General features: G+C 47.2%; 1 protein-coding gene across 8 annotated transcripts in view; it reads right to left on the bottom strand.

Annotated features, from left to right (window-relative positions):
- SGSM2 (small G protein signaling modulator 2) overlaps positions 1-18,669 on the bottom strand; it is a 38,961-nt gene extending 20,292 nt beyond the window's left edge. For 7 of the 8 annotated variants that reach the window (XR_009279282.1, XM_058854383.1, XM_058854379.1 and 4 more), the window contains exons 1-4: positions 18,536-18,669; positions 12,122-12,197; positions 2,335-2,497; positions 388-549 (exon numbers count right to left, since the gene is read on the bottom strand). Coding sequence is in view for 7 of the 8 variants with exons in the window: in XM_058854383.1 (XP_058710366.1) it covers positions 388-549; positions 2,335-2,497; positions 12,122-12,197; positions 18,536-18,592 (458 nt within the window). In the remaining variant the exon portion in view is untranslated. The remainder of the gene's footprint in view (positions 1-387; positions 550-2,334; positions 2,498-12,121; positions 12,198-18,535) is intronic. The other variant, XM_058854384.1, reaches the window with a different exon arrangement.
- Between the last annotated feature and the right edge of the window lie 781 nt (positions 18,670-19,450).

The following is a 19,450-nucleotide window of genomic DNA, read 5'->3' on the forward strand; positions in this document are numbered from 1 at the left end:
CTAATCTCCTTTCTTTCATTTAGAAAAGGCATTTTCCTCTCTGACATTTTAAAGTTCCAAAGGATTATTTTCAACTCATGATCTATTAGAACACATTTCTATTCCACTAAGATCTAGGTCCCATTAGAATATGGGCACCTAATACACTTGAAGTTAGGTTTGTAGCTGATTTCTGGAAAGCTGAATGCCTGTTAATGCTTTTTTGTAAGCCTGAAATACTGTCAGTGATGAAAAACTATAGTACATTTTTTTTAAATGCCTATGTAACTGGTTTTCATCTTACCAGAAGCCTGCATGACAGGGGTTTGCTGAAGACTTTTGATGAAATCCCTTGCTGCAGACACCTAAAAGTCCAACAAATCCCCGTGCTTCTGCTACTTTCCTTACCTGCAGTTGTCAACAATGTACTGCACAATCTTGTCCAGCACCTTCTCAATCAAGGCTGTCCGAACCCAGATGTGCTTGATGGCCTGAGGTGTCAGGACAGGTGTTTTGCTTGTGGTTGAGCCCTGCCTTTTGAGGGGTTCCTGCCCATTTGGCTGATTTTTCCTGCAAAAGGTGATAAAAATAAAAGTAGTCAGAATTTGCACTGTTTGATGACAGCTCCATCATCCAGTGAAACCCATCCTCCTGCATCGGGTAACACAGTGGAGCTGCAGGAGAAAGGTGGCTGTAAAGCACAGGGACATGTGCCTTGGCTCTCCACACACTGCCCTGGGCTGAGGGGAACAGGAATCCTCTGAATGTCTTTTCCAGATAAATTCGCCCTTGAAATAGAAGAAGGTCCCATTTTGCCTCAATGAAGAAAGAAACCCTGACATTTTCAGGTTCTTTGCCAGCACCTGGGTTTCCTTTCAGGAAACTGTTCAGTTACATAGAGTTAATACACTTGTTAGGGGTGGTTTGGGTGAGATCTGTAATTCCCCTCCACATTGACAGGGTCCCAAGTCCTACAGGAGGCAATGTCAGCACGCCCACAGGCAAGGAAGACGAGTGACACCACTGACAGCAGAACAATTTGGGTGTGTTTAGTTGCATCCTAAACAGGGCTTTTCTTAAGCCACAGCCTCAGGAACAGTTATGCTGTTACAGCCCTTCTGTCTCATTTCATACATCCAGCAGAGCGAGTCCACCCCCTGCAGTATTTCCCAATAGTGTCTTTGCTGTGCATATTTTCTACAGCACTTAAATTTTGTGGTTGTTAATAGCTGAAAAAAAGACAAAATTTGTCTAGAGAAACCACAGAACTTAAGTTCATTTGCTCCTCTCTGTTAGAGTACACAGCCCAAGTTCTCTGGTGGTTGAGGGGTGTTTGTGTGGGCTCTTAACCAGGAGAGAAGCTGGTGAATTTTCAGTAGAAAGCATCCTTCTTCCCAACATTTAAAAAACTAAAATTAATAAATTCCCTCTCTGTATGAGTAGGCACAATTAAAAATAGATCAAAAATAGGTATATATCAGTCAAAAACTACACAACAAAGTCTGACAATTACAAGTCTAATAAAGATAAATGTCAGAAAATTACACAGAAATATAAGTGCTAATTTAAATAACTCCATAATTGAAGGCAAACTCTCTCAGCAAAGCCCTTCTTACAGCAAATTGATTGGAGGCTAACAGTTCCTAGGATGTGCAAAGAGCTCTTAGGGTTCAGCAGTGCCTACAAACAGGATTAAAAATGCTCTTGTCATGAGCTTATAGGACAAGGCACTCATGCACTGTGAGTCCATCTACAGAACCACATGGAAAATTTTAACTTTGCTACTCACCACCAGCAAGAAGTCTAAGACTTTCAGTAACCTCAAGTCCTTGACTTCAGGATTCTGTTGTGCTTAAGTCCAGTACGTACTGAACAGTTTTCCTGTAACATCCTTCTTCCCATCATTCTTCATATCCACTAATTTAACTGTTTCTGCTATGATACCAACAAATTTATTCCTGGTTTGGCAGGAGCATGCCAAAACAGCTTTTCCAGTATGTCTGTTCTTGAGTTCCTCCTTTCATCCCCTCCCTTCCCACCAACAGCCCAAGCTGGTCCACCATAACCTGTGAGCCCTCTCTGAAATCACCAGTAATCAGTCACTTCTGTTGCTGTTTGTGGGCTGAATGTGCTCCTCTGCTGTACTGAGAAGCAAAATGAAGCACCAAAGCCCCAGTTCCCCATCTCTGTCCCTTTGCTCACTGCTAGTTTGATCAAACACAAACATCTACAGCCACTGACAAGACAAGGCCATGGCCGAGACAGACCCCTGTGCACGCACGGGGCAGTCTGTGTCCCACCACGCTGCACACACACACTGCATCCACCTGGCTGATAATCAGTCCTCAGCCTCACCTGCTCTCCACCTGCTGCTGCAATTCCTGCACCTTCTTGCACACGTCTCCAGCTATGGCACAGGTCTTGCCCACCTTGGTGAAGAGCGCGGCCACCTTGTCGGTGCGCAGGAAGCCAGCAGCCCTGCGCTTCAGCATGTGCAGGAGACACGCCTCCACCACACCTGCGGGAAGGGGACAGAGCGTTACTGCTCCCACTGCCTCCTGCTCAGCCAGCATCACCTGCTCACGGCCCCTGGGCAAGTGTGGGTCACCAACAGAGCAGGGGGGACAGACAGGAACTCAGAATCAGATTACATGAGTATGTGTCTAATCTGCAACTACAAGCACCTTGTAAAGTACAGGTAATGGCAGTATATAAATGAACTGGAATCTCTCTAAGTATTTTCACCCCACTTTACATGTGCCACACAGAACCACACTAACATGCCCTGATGGCCACTGGTAAAACACTGCACTATGCCAGCCTCACAAGACTGCAGCAGAAATCTATCCAGCTCTCATGTAACCTGCTGCAGGGAAAGGAAATGAGAAATACAAATTTCAAAAAAAAACCACAAAACAATCAAAACAAAAAATAAGCCTTCCTTGTCTATCAGCTTCTGAAGTGAGACTGCAGATGACTCACAGAGTCATACAAAGGGATGAAAGAGAACAGACCAATTCATTCACAGGCAAGGGAAAAGAGCCAGCTCTGTATGCCCGGGGTGTGCCCAGGGCAGGGCAGGACAGCCCTCACAGGGCTCTGAGTGCAGTGCTGAGCAGGGTTCTCCTGTGCCGGGTGGCAGCAGGCAGCCCATCGGGACAGCGCCGCTCCCCTGCCACTTGAACACTGGTTCCAGGAACACATGGCACTCCATCTGCTCTGACACTGCCGCTCTTTTTCAGAGAAGGCAGTGTTTTGTTGCGCTTTACGCCCAACACTGTCAGGTGCTGAGCATTTCCTGGAAACACCTCTCCTTATTGTACTTGAAGGCTCCAAATCCCTTAACACCTGAAAGCCTGCATCTGAAAAAGACCTGTCCTCACTGTTTGGGCCCTGAAAACTAACCTGAGCCCCAGGCCAGACTGGGGGGCACACAGAAACACCTCCTGCCTGCTGAACCCTGAGGAGCCCCACCCCAGGGGCAGCCAGAGCCAGCCTGAGCTGCCTCAGGGCACAATGGGGCAGTGCCCGTGGCCTCAGCTCTGGCACACTCCGGCCTGCCCAGTGCCATCAGACACAGCCACCGAGAGCAGGGCCAGTCCTCTTCCCACGCTGGCGGCACTGGCACAGACACAGGAGCATGGAGCACACCTGGGCTGGCACAGCCCTGCTCTGACAGCAGGAGCCCCGTGCTGGCCATGTCTGCAGCCAGGGGGACTGGACTTCTGGAGCCATGACACACAGGGGGACATGGAGTTGTGACACACGGGGGACATGACACAGAGCTGTGACACACGGGGGAACACGGAGCTGTGACACACAGGGGACATGACACGCGGGGGAACACAGAGCCATGACAGCATCGGGAAGTTCCTCACAGCACAGTCTAGCTCCTGTCTAGCAACCATCACAGCAGCTCTTAACCCAGCAATTATTTTGCTCTGTCTTTCAATTAGAAATAAAGAAAAAACAAAAGCAGCTTTCCAGATGCCTGGAGCAATGCACCAATTCGATTCCAAATCTTAAATGAAGCAACTTGCCTTTAAAAATAACTGCAAAGTGCATTGCTGTTGCTTAGGAAACAGGCTCTCTTTCCACCTTCACCACTTTTTTTTTATTTCTTTAAAACAATAAAATATTAATGAAACAAATTTAGTGAAAAGCACAGCAGGCATAGCTTTAATTATTAATAAATGCTGCAGCTGCCACTGAGGGCAATTTCCCCAGTGACCGTCCCTAGAGCCCCAGTATTTAATTATACCACTGTCACATTTCTCATCACAAGAACTTGGGTGAGTCCCCAGCTGCCTATAACACACTCATAGGGGTCATTGGAATCACTGGAATTTGCTGCTGGATTGCCTCAAAATGTATTTTCCACCAGACAAGAGATTATGCATGTCCAGTTCTGTGTATTTGATTGGGGGACAGATTACATCCCAGCCTGTGTGACCCTCAGGTCACTTAACTCTCCTACACTTCACCCCCAGACTGAGACTAACAGCACTGGCTGTCAGCACTCTTCTCTCCAGGCTCCTTCTACAAGAATTATTCCAGAACAGCTGGAATACATTCACATCTGACTCGATCTGAATGTGCTTGCAAATACACCGTGGCTTTTATCCAGTTAAACTACAAAACATCCAAGCAGGGCAGCAACACATCTTGTGACACAGATGCCATCCCATTCCAACCCAGGGGACCGTGTGGATGCCACCCTGGTGGCACAGGACAGCAGGAAGGGATCCCTCCAGCCACAGCAGAGGAATGGCACAGCACAGCAAGCACAGCTCCCTGGCAGAGCCCCCAGGGCTTTCCTTTGGCTCTGTGTCCAAGGCAGGCACTGATCTCACTGCACCTTGCCAGCATCACCCACAGCCAAGCTCTATCAGAGGGGAAACATAATACATTCTCAACAAACTGGCAGAAGAGTCACCTCAAGCTGCAGAAGCTTTTAAAAGACATGAGAGGACCTTGGTGCTTTTTGATTAACCAAAACCAGGTGATCCCTAGGAGTTACAAACTGCACAGCTCAGACTACTGCCTAAAGAGACAACACAAACTATTTCAGGGATTATAGTACAACAACCTTTAGGACAGGGAAATAGGGTTATTTACTCATTTCTGGGAAAATGAACCATTTTTCCCCTTTTGGAATCTGATACTCTAAGAAGATCTAAAAATAGAAGATTTAGCTGTTTGTGGAGAACCTGGTAACATCAGTAAGAAAGAACCGGTGGGTGGTTGTGTGCACACCCAGGTAGTTTGCACACATGTACACGTGCTTTTGGCTACAAGTGCATGTGCACTCAGGTCAGTAACTGCTGCACAGCCCAGTGTGATCCCCAGCCTGCCCATTGTCACTGTACCTACAACAAACACGAACAAAAGCTGATCAGATGAAGAGGCAGCAATTCATCACACACAGAATGGAAGAACAGCTCTGCACTGGGAATAAATCAGTACAGCTCAGGTAATTCCCTTGTATGGCTCAGTTGACAGCAGCCATCTGAAAATTCATTAACTCCAGACAGTTCTGAGGAACATTCTCTGCAGTATTCACTGCTGAATTTAATTAAGTGCAGATATATTATTGATTTACAGTTCAAATAATCGCAGTGCCCACCAAGCTTCAGAAAATGTCACTTTTTTATGACTTCACCACAGCTACTTCTTCCAGGGTCAGGTGAACAAGTTTGGTTCTGTCCTTTTCTGCCTCTACGAAAATTCTGACATGACTTAATGGACTGTGAAATGAGAGTTCTGGGGCTGGAAGGGTGGTAAGCAGAGAAAAGAAGGCCCATGGAAGGATTATTTATGGGTGTACTTAGCAGATGAGATTTTTCCTTAGACAGGAAGAAATACTGCAGCTAAATACCTTGTTTTCATGGAAACTGTGCACAGGGAATTGAATTCATGAGGCTGAAGAAATTAAAAACAAGTGAAAAGAGGAGGATGATAAAGAAGCCATCAGATGCTCATGATCTCCAGCTGCTGTTGCTTTATCCTGCTGATCACAGATCTGCCCAGTTTGAAACCCAGTTTCTTGCCAAGTTCCAGCCTGCTGTGTCACTTGGACATGCCAAGCAGGGGAGACACTGGCACTGAGTGCCAGCTGACAGCAAGGGACTACAGACAAGACACCCAAACCTGCTCCCTCACCCTTGTTCACCCATACTCAGCGTGCTTGTGTTGGGCTGTGCCACAGAACATCTTATGTTCAAAAACTCCCTAGAAAATAAAAAAAGTATCTCAATGGACAATTCCCATTCTCAGTTCTCAAGTGGCTGGGAAACTTCAGGGTTGAAATTTGGTGACTGCTCCTCTTTAAAATCATGATCATTAAGCTTCAAAGTTCTCAGCAACCTTCAGAAAACAGAAGGGCTTTCATTAAACACTGTTAAGGGCAAATCAAAATTACTGAAGTTTCTCTAAATATTGAAAATGATTCAGTTTGATAGCCCAGGATCAAAGCAAAATGTTTAGCAGAGTTCTCTAAAAAGCACAAGAGATTTTATTTCACTTCTCAAACTAAAAACACATGCAGTTCAAAAACTGTTTCATTTCACATCAGAGCTAATATTCACTCTGTTTTTTTCCTCCCCACTAAAGCACACCACTCATTAATTTAAGCATCATCTTTGGAGCACAATCAAAAACCTTCTAAATGTGCATGAAAAAATATTTGCCTCCCCCCAGTTATGATTATCTCTGGTACACTCTCTGGGTTAATGTATTTATCAGTTGAGGTAGTATCTCTGTAAACTATTTTTTAAGCATTATTCATCATTGAAAATGTTTGTTTCCCAAACAGGAGCAGTAATGCAGGGAGACTTTGTTTTGTTTGTGAGAGATCTGCGTTTCCATAGCAGATTATCTTAATTTTTTTAAAATATCAATGCCAAGGGTAGAAAGCCAAAAGAATTAAGATGATAAACTGTCAGGTTGGGAATTGATTCCTTAATCTGTTTATACAGAAGTTACATTTCTGTAAGCTAAGGAAAAAAGAGAGGAAACTGAATTCTTTGTTTTCTGTCAAATCTGAACACAGTGTTATTTAGAAGCCTCAAGGTAATCAGCTAAAAACCCCAAAGCATATGACATGTCTTCCTAATGGGGCTGATTTTCAGAAGAATTGGAATGCTGTCATTCCAGCTGAAAATGATGGGAACAAAATTGTGTTTTCTTTCAAACACAATTAACTTTGTGCAAAATGAGATAACAAGTCATCCTAAGACCAGTGAAGGAAATAGCCTCACAACTAAGCCAACTGCTGTGGCTAACCCTGGGGTGATTAGCAGTGAGACTGAAAACCAGCACTGCTGGGCACTCCTACAGCTCAAACCCCAATCCATGCCAAATGACCCCGGATATCTGCTCTCCAGGAGTCTTCAGCTACATTCATGTTCCAAGGATTCCTGGTTTTCCACTGCCAGCGTGGATGGAGACTGATCCATGACCTCAGCTGAAGCTCTTTGTGCTCCTACAGACATGTAAGGCCCTAAAATTTCAGACCTTATCAGATCTCAACTACATGGCTCCAGAAAGTCCAGCCATATAAGTGCTTTCCTACTACCTCCCACCTCCAGAATGAATGGAGTACTCATCTGTCACCCCAAAAACGCAGCTTTTTGAGCTTGTTGACACAGTTTCTAAAGACTTTCCCAGGGCAGTAACTGTAAACATAGATATGTATACATTCGTTCTGTTACACATCTTTTGATGGACGTCTCTCACGGCCAGTGAGGTTGGGAAAGTGTTATCCTGACCATCCAACCCCTGGCCGTGGTCAGAAACCTATAAATTGTGAGAGAAGAAATAAAGTCTCTCTTTCCTTCATCATACCTTGAGCTGTGTCTGTGTGACTTATTTCGTGTTCAACAGCAACACTCATCTGCCTTAGGAAGCTGGGAAGAAACTGTCGAACTGTTTGATAAAAGTCCAGTCTTAGTAAGTGTTTTGCACATCCATTAATGACAATCCTGTCATACACTGGATTGGCTCTAAACTGTGAAGAGGACCCAAGAGCCACTCTGATTCTCAGAACACACCAGTCCTTTTGCTGTGAACAGATACTCAGTGACACAGAGCTATTTCAAAGAACAATTCCCTCTACTTGATTTTGAAGAAGGAAACATCTTACACTGATGATTATCCAAGCCTAGATGTCCCAGGGCTCTGCCAAAGGAAACTGCAATGGATGGAAATGGGGCCCACACATCAGATCTCAAGTGTGGAATTACAGCCTGAAGCACAGACATCTCAGAAGCACTCTGGGTGATAGCTCTCCTTGCTCTGTTTCTAAGAACCATAAACGCTCATGCAGTCCTGATGTACACAGACACTGCAGAAGCTTGAGAGCAGAAGCACCATGGTAAGACACAAATGCCAGCTCAGGAGTGCTTCACCAAAGCAGCCATGGAGTCAGGCTCTGACCTGGCACAAGTTAGGACTGTATCTGAGCCTTTCTGATCAAAGGAAATGCAGGGAAGCTGAAAGAGCTGCTGTACAACTTACAGGAGCACACAAGAGAAACTGTACTGAGAAGAAGTAGTACAATAACTCCCCTAGCACCTGGCACCTGTGCTTCTAGACCTGGAAGTCACCCACACAGAAGGATAGACCCTGCAGAGCTGGCCAAGGGTGCTCATGGCACTGCATGGCTGCTGCATGGATCTGTTTGTGCATGGACCTCCCCAAGCACCCTGTCTAGAAGCACCAAAGGGTTCACAGGCTGCTCAGCTTTCAGAGAAGGCTGGACTGGCAGTGGGGCAAGCCAGCACTTGGCTGTGCTCAGAGTGTCCCCTCTCTCTGGGTCGGAAGATGTCCGCCTCAGGCCACCTCTCTGATGCATTATTCACACAGAGACAGCACCAAGGACTGCTTACTAATGGGAATTCATTGTCTTCCAAGCTCTGCCAGGCAGGCACCACATCCTTCTTTTGTTTGAAGGGCTGCACACATGACTAAACACAGTCACAGATCCCATACAAACACCTTCAGTTAATATCCAGATCCAGCTCTGCAGTCAAACCCTTTCCCAGAGTATGACCGGACAGATCATGACATGGTTTTGTTTAGCTCTTTTTAAGATCTGCGTTATTTAAACATAGCATCGCTCAGAAAAAAAACAGTAATTTTCAGCAGTTAATAAGAGAAGAAAAGCAATATGCATAATGGGAATGAAAAAATAAGAAGTTGAGGTTAATGCAGCTAAATCAACGGAACGGCTCATCCCCTAGGGCTGAGCCAGCCAAGCTTCCTCCGCTCCTCTAGGAGAGGCTCTCTGCTCTTCTCTGCACCTGGAATTGCAGGGTCTGCAGCAAAGATCCTCAACAAATCTGTCAGAATAGAGCAGTAATGTAATACCCAGAAACAGCAAATTTTCTTCTTGGGTTCAAAAGGGGAAAAGCATTTCTCTTCTGTAAGTCTGGTCTAGACCCGTGAAGTGAAGGACTGTAACCAACACTGGTGGTAAATTAAATATCAGTAACTGAAGATGGGAAGAAACAGCACATGTCAGGTATCCAAAGTATACCAAAAAAGCTACAAAGCATCAAGAAAACAAAAAGAAGATGGGAATTTTCTTGTTTTCTTTGATAGAAGAGCCTCAATGTCTTACAGGATTTGAGTTCAGATTCAGGAACAGGAAAGCACCTGGTGATGCCCCTGCCATAAAACCACCCAGGACTACACAGCATCCCCCAGGAACAGCAGTGCAGTCCCTCAGCTCCCTCCTCTCCTCACATCCCAAGGGACACATGCACTGCCGTCCTCAAACACGGTTTACAAGAAGCCACAAGCACAACATTAAATACCATTATGGATCTCAAATCAGAACTGGCCTTTTCAGTTCAGCCACAAAGGGATTCTGCATATTTTAATTAACAGGTTTAATTACTGGTCACAGGTTTATTCTTCAGGCCAAAAAAACCTTTTTGTAGAGTTCATTCCTTCCTTAATTTGAACTGAAATCTCATTGAAAAGCCAAATTCTGCATGTTTAACAGTGCCCAAGTTACCATTTTTACTCACATTTACTTCTAACCTTTCCCCAAAACACAATAAGTATATTCCCTCTGCCAAGCTGGCATGATGGATTTACACCTAAACAACATATATTTTGATTGTGACACACACCAACTCTCCATAAGCCACCAGAATTCTATGACAATTATTTTATAGCATGGAGAATTCAGGATTACTTCATTTAATACGTTCAAAATATTATTCAAAGAGAACAAACTACTGAGACTCGTTTCAAACTAGATACTGAAAATGTAGAGATCATTTCAGTAACCGTGTCTGAGGCATTTATGAATAAACCCTGTTTGCAGTATTAAGCTCACTTAAGTTTTTTAATTGCTTCAAGCAGCATATTACTGTCAGACTAAAGATGGGCAGCCACACAGAAAAGGCTTAGCAAACTGCAGGCAGCTCTTGGACAAACACTGTAGGTGTGATGCACTGAACTGGAACCCCTGTAAATACACTTCAGGTAACTGCAGCAGCAGAGATTGTTCTCTGCTCCTCTGCCTTCCCCTTTTCCCTCAGCTGTAGAAGCGAGCAGGCAGGCCAGTGCTCCTGGCAGAAGGCAGGCTGGGCAGGAGGGGCAGGAGGCAGAAGCTCGCCAGCCCCACGTCATGGAGCAGCTCCGTTCCCAAGGAAACCTGTCCCAGAAGCCAGGCTGCAAACAGCCACAGCCAGCTCCCAGCAGAGCGCTGGCCACTGCAGGTGCTCCGAGACACCTGCAGCGCTAACTGGCCCCACAGCAGCAGTGCAACTCTCCCACAGCAACCACAGCCCAAAGGAATTCAGAATCTTGTCCCACAATGGCACACATCAGCCACAGGCCAAAAGGAGCTGCTGTGGCTCTGAACCACAGAGCCAGACCTCCTAGAAATCAGAGGGGATGACAGAGCTCCTGGGATGTAACTTAGGTTGGTTTTACACTGGGTCGGGAACAAATACAGAATCTCCTGCACTCACTGCTTCTCCACAAGGATGAAAACATCAGCACTGCTTTCCTCTCCCAGAGCACCCAGGCAGAGACCACAGACTGGAGCAGAGTCCTTGTGGTTACAAATCCCTCCTTCTGGATTAGCACAGCTGACCTGCACAGAGGCACCAGGCCAGCAAGGGTAGCACAGGATGGAGCAGTTCCTCCAGGACAAGGGGCACATGCTATTTAACTGGCACCTTCAGCCATCTAGACCTAGGGCAGCTAAGAACTGTTCAGCTACTGATGCAGAGAGACCCTGAAATCAGTCATCATGTATTTTAGAGACTCTTGCTAAACTCAGCCTAGCAGGAGAGTAAAATGATTCACAAGAATTCTATATTTATAACGAAGATTCACCAAAAATGACTCATGTACTGAACCAATCTAATTTTAAATAGAAGGGAAAAACCTCTTGAAGAGTCACATGAAACTGGAATGGGGGAGGGAAGAGAACTGCACACACAAGAGAGCATCAGCCAGGAGCTGTTAGCCAAATCTGCTGGAAGGGTTTCTCCATTCAATCAGCCAAAGTAAAAACAGAACATGCAGCTTCACCTTCTTCTGGTTTAGAGTTAATTGAGGCCTCCGTTCAAAGCAGCAGCGGGCTGGAGTCCTGCCTTAGGACAGGTAGGATTGCTGGGCAATAATGAGGTAGCTCAGCACAGACTTACTAGTTCTTCAGACCATGAATAATTCAGAACACAAAACCAACTGGAATCACAGTAGGAGGACAAGAGAAGTATGAAGACTCTAAAGTATTCCTAATTTTGGCCAAGCAGAGTCTAACAGAAATAGCTGCCACCCCACCGCCCATTACACCAACAATGCAGCACAGCTTCCAGGCCAGGATTCCAGGAACAGAGACCAGGCAGACCACACTGGGAGCTCCCTGGAACACACAGCCAGCCTGCAGCAAGGCCACCTGTCATCTTGGCTGGGTACTTGGATAAGGACAGTTTATTAAGAGTTACTTTACAATTTGTAATATAAACACACATCTAGCAAATACAGAGGTGAAATGGGCCTGAACACCATGATTTCTAATAGCTAAATCCCTGCATTTACCTCTGACAGCAGAGAAAATAAATATCTAGAGGAAAAGTAAGGTTAGGGAGTGTGACCTCCTCCGTGTGACATTTACCACATAAGGCGATGATGTGACTGCTGTCTTCATGTACAAATTTCCGGGTGACAGCTTCTTCCATGATCTGCTTTACCTAAAATGAATAGAGAGAAATGATTGTATGATCCCAATAAAATCAGCACAGCACTTGGGAGTTTCAGTTTCAACCACTGCTTGCCCCTTTCCCCTCATCAACAGACTAACAACTCCCTCACATCACATTTTGCAGGGAAGAATGGATTAAAGGAGGGAAAGCACAAACAAACCTGAGGGGTTTATCATGGCATGAGGAAACCTCTGGCAGAACAAGGACAGGTCTATTTGGGGTGTGCCTCATAAAAGGCAGATTTCAGCGTGCCCACAGTACTCTCCAAAGAACTTCTCCAGTGTAAGTTCCAAACAGCTGTGAAAGACTTTTTACATGATTCATCCTCGGCCTTAACACAGTCTCTTCTGCTCAGATTGCATTGCTACGTCCCATTTCCACTTGTGCCATTCTGCTCTTTTTCAAGCACAGTGCATCCCTGAGCGACACAAGCACACATTCTCAGAGAGGTTCAGGGCCACCTTTCCCCTGCCTGGGAAGCATGGAATATGCCACAGCAATTACAAATTATGCCTTCGATGCTCTGTTGCACCAGACAGTATACAAAATTATTACAGCACCTACAGAGAAGGCAGTGGCTTCAGTTTTTACTTCAAGACACGATTTAACAATTGTAGCAAATAAAATTACACTTATCACACTTTTTAATGGTTTAAAACAAAGTTCCTTTCCAGTTTCAGGGCTCAAGATGTGTCAAGCTCCAGAGGGAAATCACTGCAAATTACTGACTTTCAAAAATTAAAAAAGAAACAGACAATTCTTCCAATGAGGCTCTTGGCATGAGCCTGTAGTCACCCTCCGTTCATCTGCCAGTGATTCCTCCCCAATGGCTTCCTCAGCCTGACACCACATGAAACCTCAATGGTTGCCAGCTCATCACCAACTCATTTATCAGACACTCATTTCCTCCTGGCCATGGGGAGCTTTCTCTCTTACATATACAAATCAACCATCATCTTTGACTTCTCTCATCTGAGAGCTACAATTACTGGGTTATGACACTCTGACTAAACATATACCAATTCACTTTCAATATACGAGAGTAAGTGCTACCATGGCAGAAGACTTAACCATGTCAAGAAGACACTCTTCTTCAAACATTTAGAGCTAACTGGGTACCACTTCATGGCACTGATAGGTCCCACGGTTTTGAGCTTTTCCACTCAGAACTGGATCAGGAGAAGCCACAGGTGCAGTGCTCCATCGACAGCTGGGCCCTGCAGCTGCCTGTGGAGGTGTCTTATCTGGTTTGGAGGGCTTCCTCCTCCAGCAAGACAATCTGCGAGACCAATTCTGGGTGCTGTAATTAAACATCCTCCCTCCAGTAATCATCTTGGGGCCTCTGTGCCCACTCCTACACCCCCAGCCCGGCTGGCAGCAGGCTGCAGCTCTGGCACTTGCTGCACGAGCCTTTCAACACATGGCATTTGCCTCACTTCAAATTCTGCATCAAGTTGCTCCTCCAGAATTTGTGCTTCTTATCAAACAGGAGCCCACTGAGTTGCAAAGAAAACATCGGAGGGGAAAAAGCAAACATGTAAGAGGCTTTGAAAGTAGAACATGTTTTATAGCTGAGGACTTCGAAACAAGCCTTTTGCACTTTAAAAAACCTGGCTCACTGCTCACACCTGAGGCCTGACAGCATAAACTTTGAGCCAGACAATGTGTTTCTTTCCTGTGGTGTTTCACATGGCTGTTAGAACTTAGGACCTCACAGCTGAAGGTGGAGGAGTAAGAGGGTACCAGGGAAGAAGCAGAGGTGTGAGGAGGTCTCATGAATGGGCTCTCACATCTGGATTATCCCATGTACTCAGCAATCCCTTTGGCACAGTTTTATTGATCCAAGGAAAGGGCTGATATACTACTGACAAAAAGCAACTCTGAGCACCTTCAGGACCATGAAATCAGTCTCAGCATCCCAGACAACAGTAACTGGAATTCAAATCCTAACAACAGGGAGGAAGAAGAGTTGTTTCGAGGAGCAAAACCTCAAGTGCTCAGCAGCCAATTCATTGCTACCACACATTTTGCAGGCACACCCCAATCAGCTCAGGATGTTATTTACATCCCAGTCAACAAAAATTTTAAGTGTATAAAAGCTGAGAAAGAAAAGAGTTTCAGATTCAAGAATCAACCCTACTTTTCTAGAGCAGCACCATCCGGACTCCAGAGCTAAGGACTCTTTCAGGACTCTCAGACCAGACACTCTGTGTGTTCCACACTGCCACCAGATGCCATGCAAGCTCTGTGCATTTTCTGGAGAGTGACTGAGTGTTATTAGAAAACATTTTTAAGGCATAGACAGGATATGAGAAGATTCAAAAGCTGGAATGCAGTGTTCTTCAATCCCACGTCATCCCTCACCACCACGTAATTCATGGATGCTTCAGGCAAGGAGCTAAAGCAAGTGTTTCTGATGAGACAGAACACAAGCTTTTTTTTTTTTTTTTGCTTATTTCCTTTATTCCCTTGCAATATTGCACAGCTCTTCATAGGGAATTCTGCTGCTTTGTCTCTGATTTCGGGAGGCACTTGACAATAGAGCTTTTTGAGCACAAGCCTCCACACACACCCACTGGCAGCTACTAGCAGACCTGACCAAACTGCAAATTAATCTCATTAACAGAAGCATCACCAGCTGCCCCCACAGCCACCCATCTACCCCCACAGGGACGGAATCAGCCGGCCTACACCTGTGTTTGTGCAAGGGATGGAGGGCTGCAGCCTCCAGCTGGGCCAGGGCTGCTCCCAGAGCCTGGAGAGAAGCCTGTGCAGGTGGGAGGGAGCGCTGGGGCCAACAGCGACAGTGGCTCCTGCCCCAGCCCTGGAAACGTCCTGCTGCTCTCTGTGCCTCCCCTGCAGAACACAGGAGCCTCACATCTGAAGCAGGCTGCACGCCTGTCCCTGGAGCAGCTGCAGCAGGAACTGCATCAGCCCTGGCCAGGGACACCTGCTCGCCCTGGAACAGTGCCAGGCTCCGGGGGCACACATCTGCCAACCACCCCAGGGCCGGGACAGGAAAGCTCTGCCCACCCAAGGAAAGAGCTCAGCGCTTGAGGAGCACAGAAAATCTATACATTATACAGATCTAAAGCAAAGCAAACTCCTCAAAGAGAAGCTGCTCAGCATTTGCAGTGTGTTCTAATGGATCACTGCTCTGACCTTCTCCCATATCCTACAAGGGCCAAAACTTTCAGAAGCAGTCAAACATCAAACATACATCATAATACATGGATTGTTTATTAAGCTTCACTCAGGAAATGCACAAGAGAAATGCCTTTATGTTTATTTTTTTTAAAAGTTTTGTCATAAGGAAACTTTAAAAATGGTAAAGAAGAATGTCCATAACACACCGCAATAACCAGAAACACAGTTAAAGCCTACAGCATTTTTTCCTCAAAGGAGAAAACCTAATGTCCAGCATCCATGCTTTCTTCAGCTTGTGCAGCTACTTCTCATCTCCTTTATTGACAGCTCCTGCTGCAGTGACTTACTCCTGATGAAAGCCTGGTAGTGTAATAAAAGCTGTTAGATAACTATTGCACTTCTGCTCAGAAGTCCTTACATTTCAGCTACAAGTTGAGCAATCGAGTTTCTGAAGTGCTCTGAAATCGTTCAGTGTAGAACTGCTAAGGTTATTGTTATCCTGTTTGCTTCACAGCTAGAAAGTACTGTTTAAATCCAGAAATGGCAAAACCCTCCATTTCAGGAGGCAAATGGAAATGGCCAGAGAAAAAAGCCTGTTTTATGAGTCTGCTTGTCACAACAGATTTTCCTGCAGAGAGAGATAAATGCTTGAAACGTGAACTTCCAAGCGGCCTCAGCATGAATCCCAGCAGTTACATTTTCTAAACAGATTACACGTCTTCCTTCTGTGAGAGCCAACAAAATACATTCCCTACCAATGGGAACTGAAAATCCATCTGAGGAAAAGCAAACAGCGTTCAATTTCCCAAAGGAAAAATGCAGAAGTTTTAGCCGAGAGACTGAGGCAAAATAAACTAAACACTTTGCACCAAGTGACTTTGGAGATGAGTGTTCTATACTTTGCAAAGAAAACTGAATTTTAACAGGCTTGGTGGAACAGCCCACAGAAAGAATCTGCTGCCTATGAACTCCTTTGGCTATTGAGCTTATGGGAAAACCATTCAACAGGAAATAGTCTGGGTTTAAAGGACAAGGGAGGGGAACCAGGGCTCTGAGAACAGACATGGACATGGAGTGAGGTTTTCCCAGCAAGCCCCCACCACACAGCAAGCAGGCAGAAGCGGCTGTGTGAAGTCACACATGATAAAAATTGAGGTTGAAAATTCTATTGGAAAAAGTTAATTACAGTCATTAAGGGCAGCATCATCTGGTGGGTGGTTACTAGTGGCTTGTGTTCAGTTCCTGCCTCTGTCAATTGATTATTGAAGACAAATAAAATCTCCATCTCAGTGTCTCCAACTTCCTCCTGAGCCATTTTCTTACTGTGAGCACAGACAGGGGCCCTTCCACAGGTCTGTGAGGACACAGGTGAGGGTGTTAACTCAACTTGCTTATAATCAACAAAGGCTCTCATGGCTATTTCAGGCTGGAAAGCTCTGGCCAACCCCTAAAAAGCCAAGCCACTGTAAGTGCTTTAAAAGAGCATTGGTGAGGATTTGGAGAAAGAAAAAACAAATCAGAGACAAATCAAAAATACAGATGACACAGAAGGTACAAATAACACTTTCAAACATTACTCAAGTCATTTAAAAACCAGAGTCCAATTAAAAACATTTTAGAGACTTTAAAAGCAAATTAGCCTCAGATTTTTTAATTACACACTACTTCTCTTCATCTTGAGCCAGCTTGGATCATAAAAATCCATTTCACTTTGCATCTCATGCATTAGCACAAGATTGCAATGTTCACACTTGGAAAACATTTATCAGATTTATTTATATATTTAAGTGCTACTCAGGAGAGCAACTGCACCCAGTTCTAAATAAACCCTTACACTGCCTCAGCTCAAAGGTTCTAGCTCAAGCACAAGTTTCTAATCGAAGTGGCAGGTTCCTGGCAGCATTCAGCAGCTATCACCTGCCCAGAGCCAGCTGCTGGCTGGGTCATCCTGGGACACAGTCCCACTGCTGCACATACAAGACTGTCCTTGGCGTGTCTGTCCCTGCTCTGCCCCTTGCACACATCCCACGCTGACTGCAACACCTGATGTGTTCTGATTCCAGCATTAATGAGTACCAGACAGGGGAGTCAGGCTCAGGAACCTTGGCCATAACAACAACTTTTCATCTGAACTTTGAGGGCTCCTGGACTTCCCCAGCAGTTAACTGGGGAGGGGAAGGAACAGGAGGACAGGTACCTGTTTAAAATACTTGCTACTGCTATCATGGATAAAACATTACATCTTCACTTCACTGCTGTGTAACACCGGCAACTACACCACAGCCAGTGCCACAAAAACACAAAATACAATATTTGTGTGCATGGGGAGAGGTGGCCGCAGGGAGCCCCACCTGGAGTGCGCGGCAGAGGTGCCCATGGTCCAGCGCTTGTGCACATCACGGGCACCTCCTCCGAACCCGGTAGGAGCCTTCATCTGCGGCAGGAGCTGCTCCAGCGCGATGCCATCGCAGCGAACACTCCGTCCGTCCTGCCGAGCACCTCCGGCTCGGCAAGGAGCGCCTCCCGCCAGGTACGGAGCGCCTGCCGACCAAGGAGCACCTCCGGCCGGACAAGGAGCACCGTGCGAGGACCAAGTGCCACCAGCCCAAACGCTCAGGCGCGGGGGGTGGGTGGGCTGTTTATGCACACACGGCTCCGACTGCCCCAGCCCGGGAATGTCACACGGGTGTGTGCAGGAACAACCACCCAAATTAACCCTTCCTAGCCTTCCAGGGCTCTGGCACCCGGGAGCCAGCTCGGCTCATCCACGGACACCTCAGGAATACATTTTTTATCCGCGATTTCCCCCCCTTCTCCTCTAAAGCTCACAGCTAAGGAAAAAGTTATTAAAAACGAGTACTACGGGAAACACAAACCCCGGAAAAGAGAGCGGGAACCGATGTCAGCCTCCTGCCGCAGCAGCAGCCCCGCCAGCGGCATCCCTGCTCCAGGTGCGCCCGGGGGAAAAAGAGCACCGAGCTTCTCCCGGCGCAGCACCGCCCCGCCAGCCCGGCCGAGCGGCGCCGGGACAGATCCGCGTGCTCGGCCCCGGGCACAGCCCGTTCCCCGCCCGGGGGACCCGGCCCCGCCGGGCCTCAGGGCGTTCCCCCCGCGGGGCACGGACCCCGGACTGCGGGGCTCTGCCCGCCGCACAGCCCCAGACCCTCACCCGCCCTCACCTCCTTCTTCACGTTCCACAGCAGCTTGTCCTTCACGGCGTCCGCCGAGCAGCTCATGTTGGCGGGCCCGGGGCGCTCACAGCTCCCGACCCGGGCCCGCCGCCATCTTCACCGCGGCGTGACGTCAGCGGGCGGGGCGGAGGCGCCGCCCGGCCGCGAGGGGGCGCCGTGTGCGGACAGAGGCGCGCGCGGCTCGAGGGGCGGGGGGGGACACGGGGGGGGGGAGACACACGGGGGGGGAGACACGGGGGGGGGACACACGGGGGGGGGACACACGGGGGGGGGGACACACGGGGGGGGACACACGGGGGGGGGGACACACGGGGGGGGGGACACACGGGGGGGGGACACACGGGGGGGGACACACGGGGGGGGGGACACACGGGGGGGGGGACACACGGGGGGGGGGACACACGGGGGGGGGGACACACGGGGGGGGGACACACGGGGGGGGGGACACACGGGGGGGGGACACACGGGGGGGGGACACGGGGTGAGGGACACGGGGTGGGGGGGACACACGGGGGCGGGGGGGACACGGATCCAGCGATCCGGGGAGACAGCGGGACACGGATCCTCCACTCCGCTGCCGGTCCTGGTCCGGGAACTCCAGCCCCAAATCCTCCGTGGGGATCACAACGGCAACACGGAACAAAAGAGATCAACTGCAATAATAAAAAGTTATGATGCTGGAGAAAAATCACGGAAGACAAAATATAACACTTTATTAAAAATTAGTGTTCTATTTCCATTTAATGCACTGGTGAAACACTTTACTCAACAAATAATTACTGCATTAACTAGGTACTTTGTAAAACTGACCCTTAAAAGACATGAAAATAAAACAAAGACTGAATCTCTAAGAAAATAACTTGATCACAGAATGTCAGTTTAGACAAGATCAGCAATCATATT

This window comes from Poecile atricapillus, chromosome 21 (genome assembly GCF_030490865.1).
Source record: "Poecile atricapillus isolate bPoeAtr1 chromosome 21, bPoeAtr1.hap1, whole genome shotgun sequence".
Classification (NCBI taxonomy): domain Eukaryota; kingdom Metazoa; phylum Chordata; class Aves; order Passeriformes; family Paridae; genus Poecile; species Poecile atricapillus.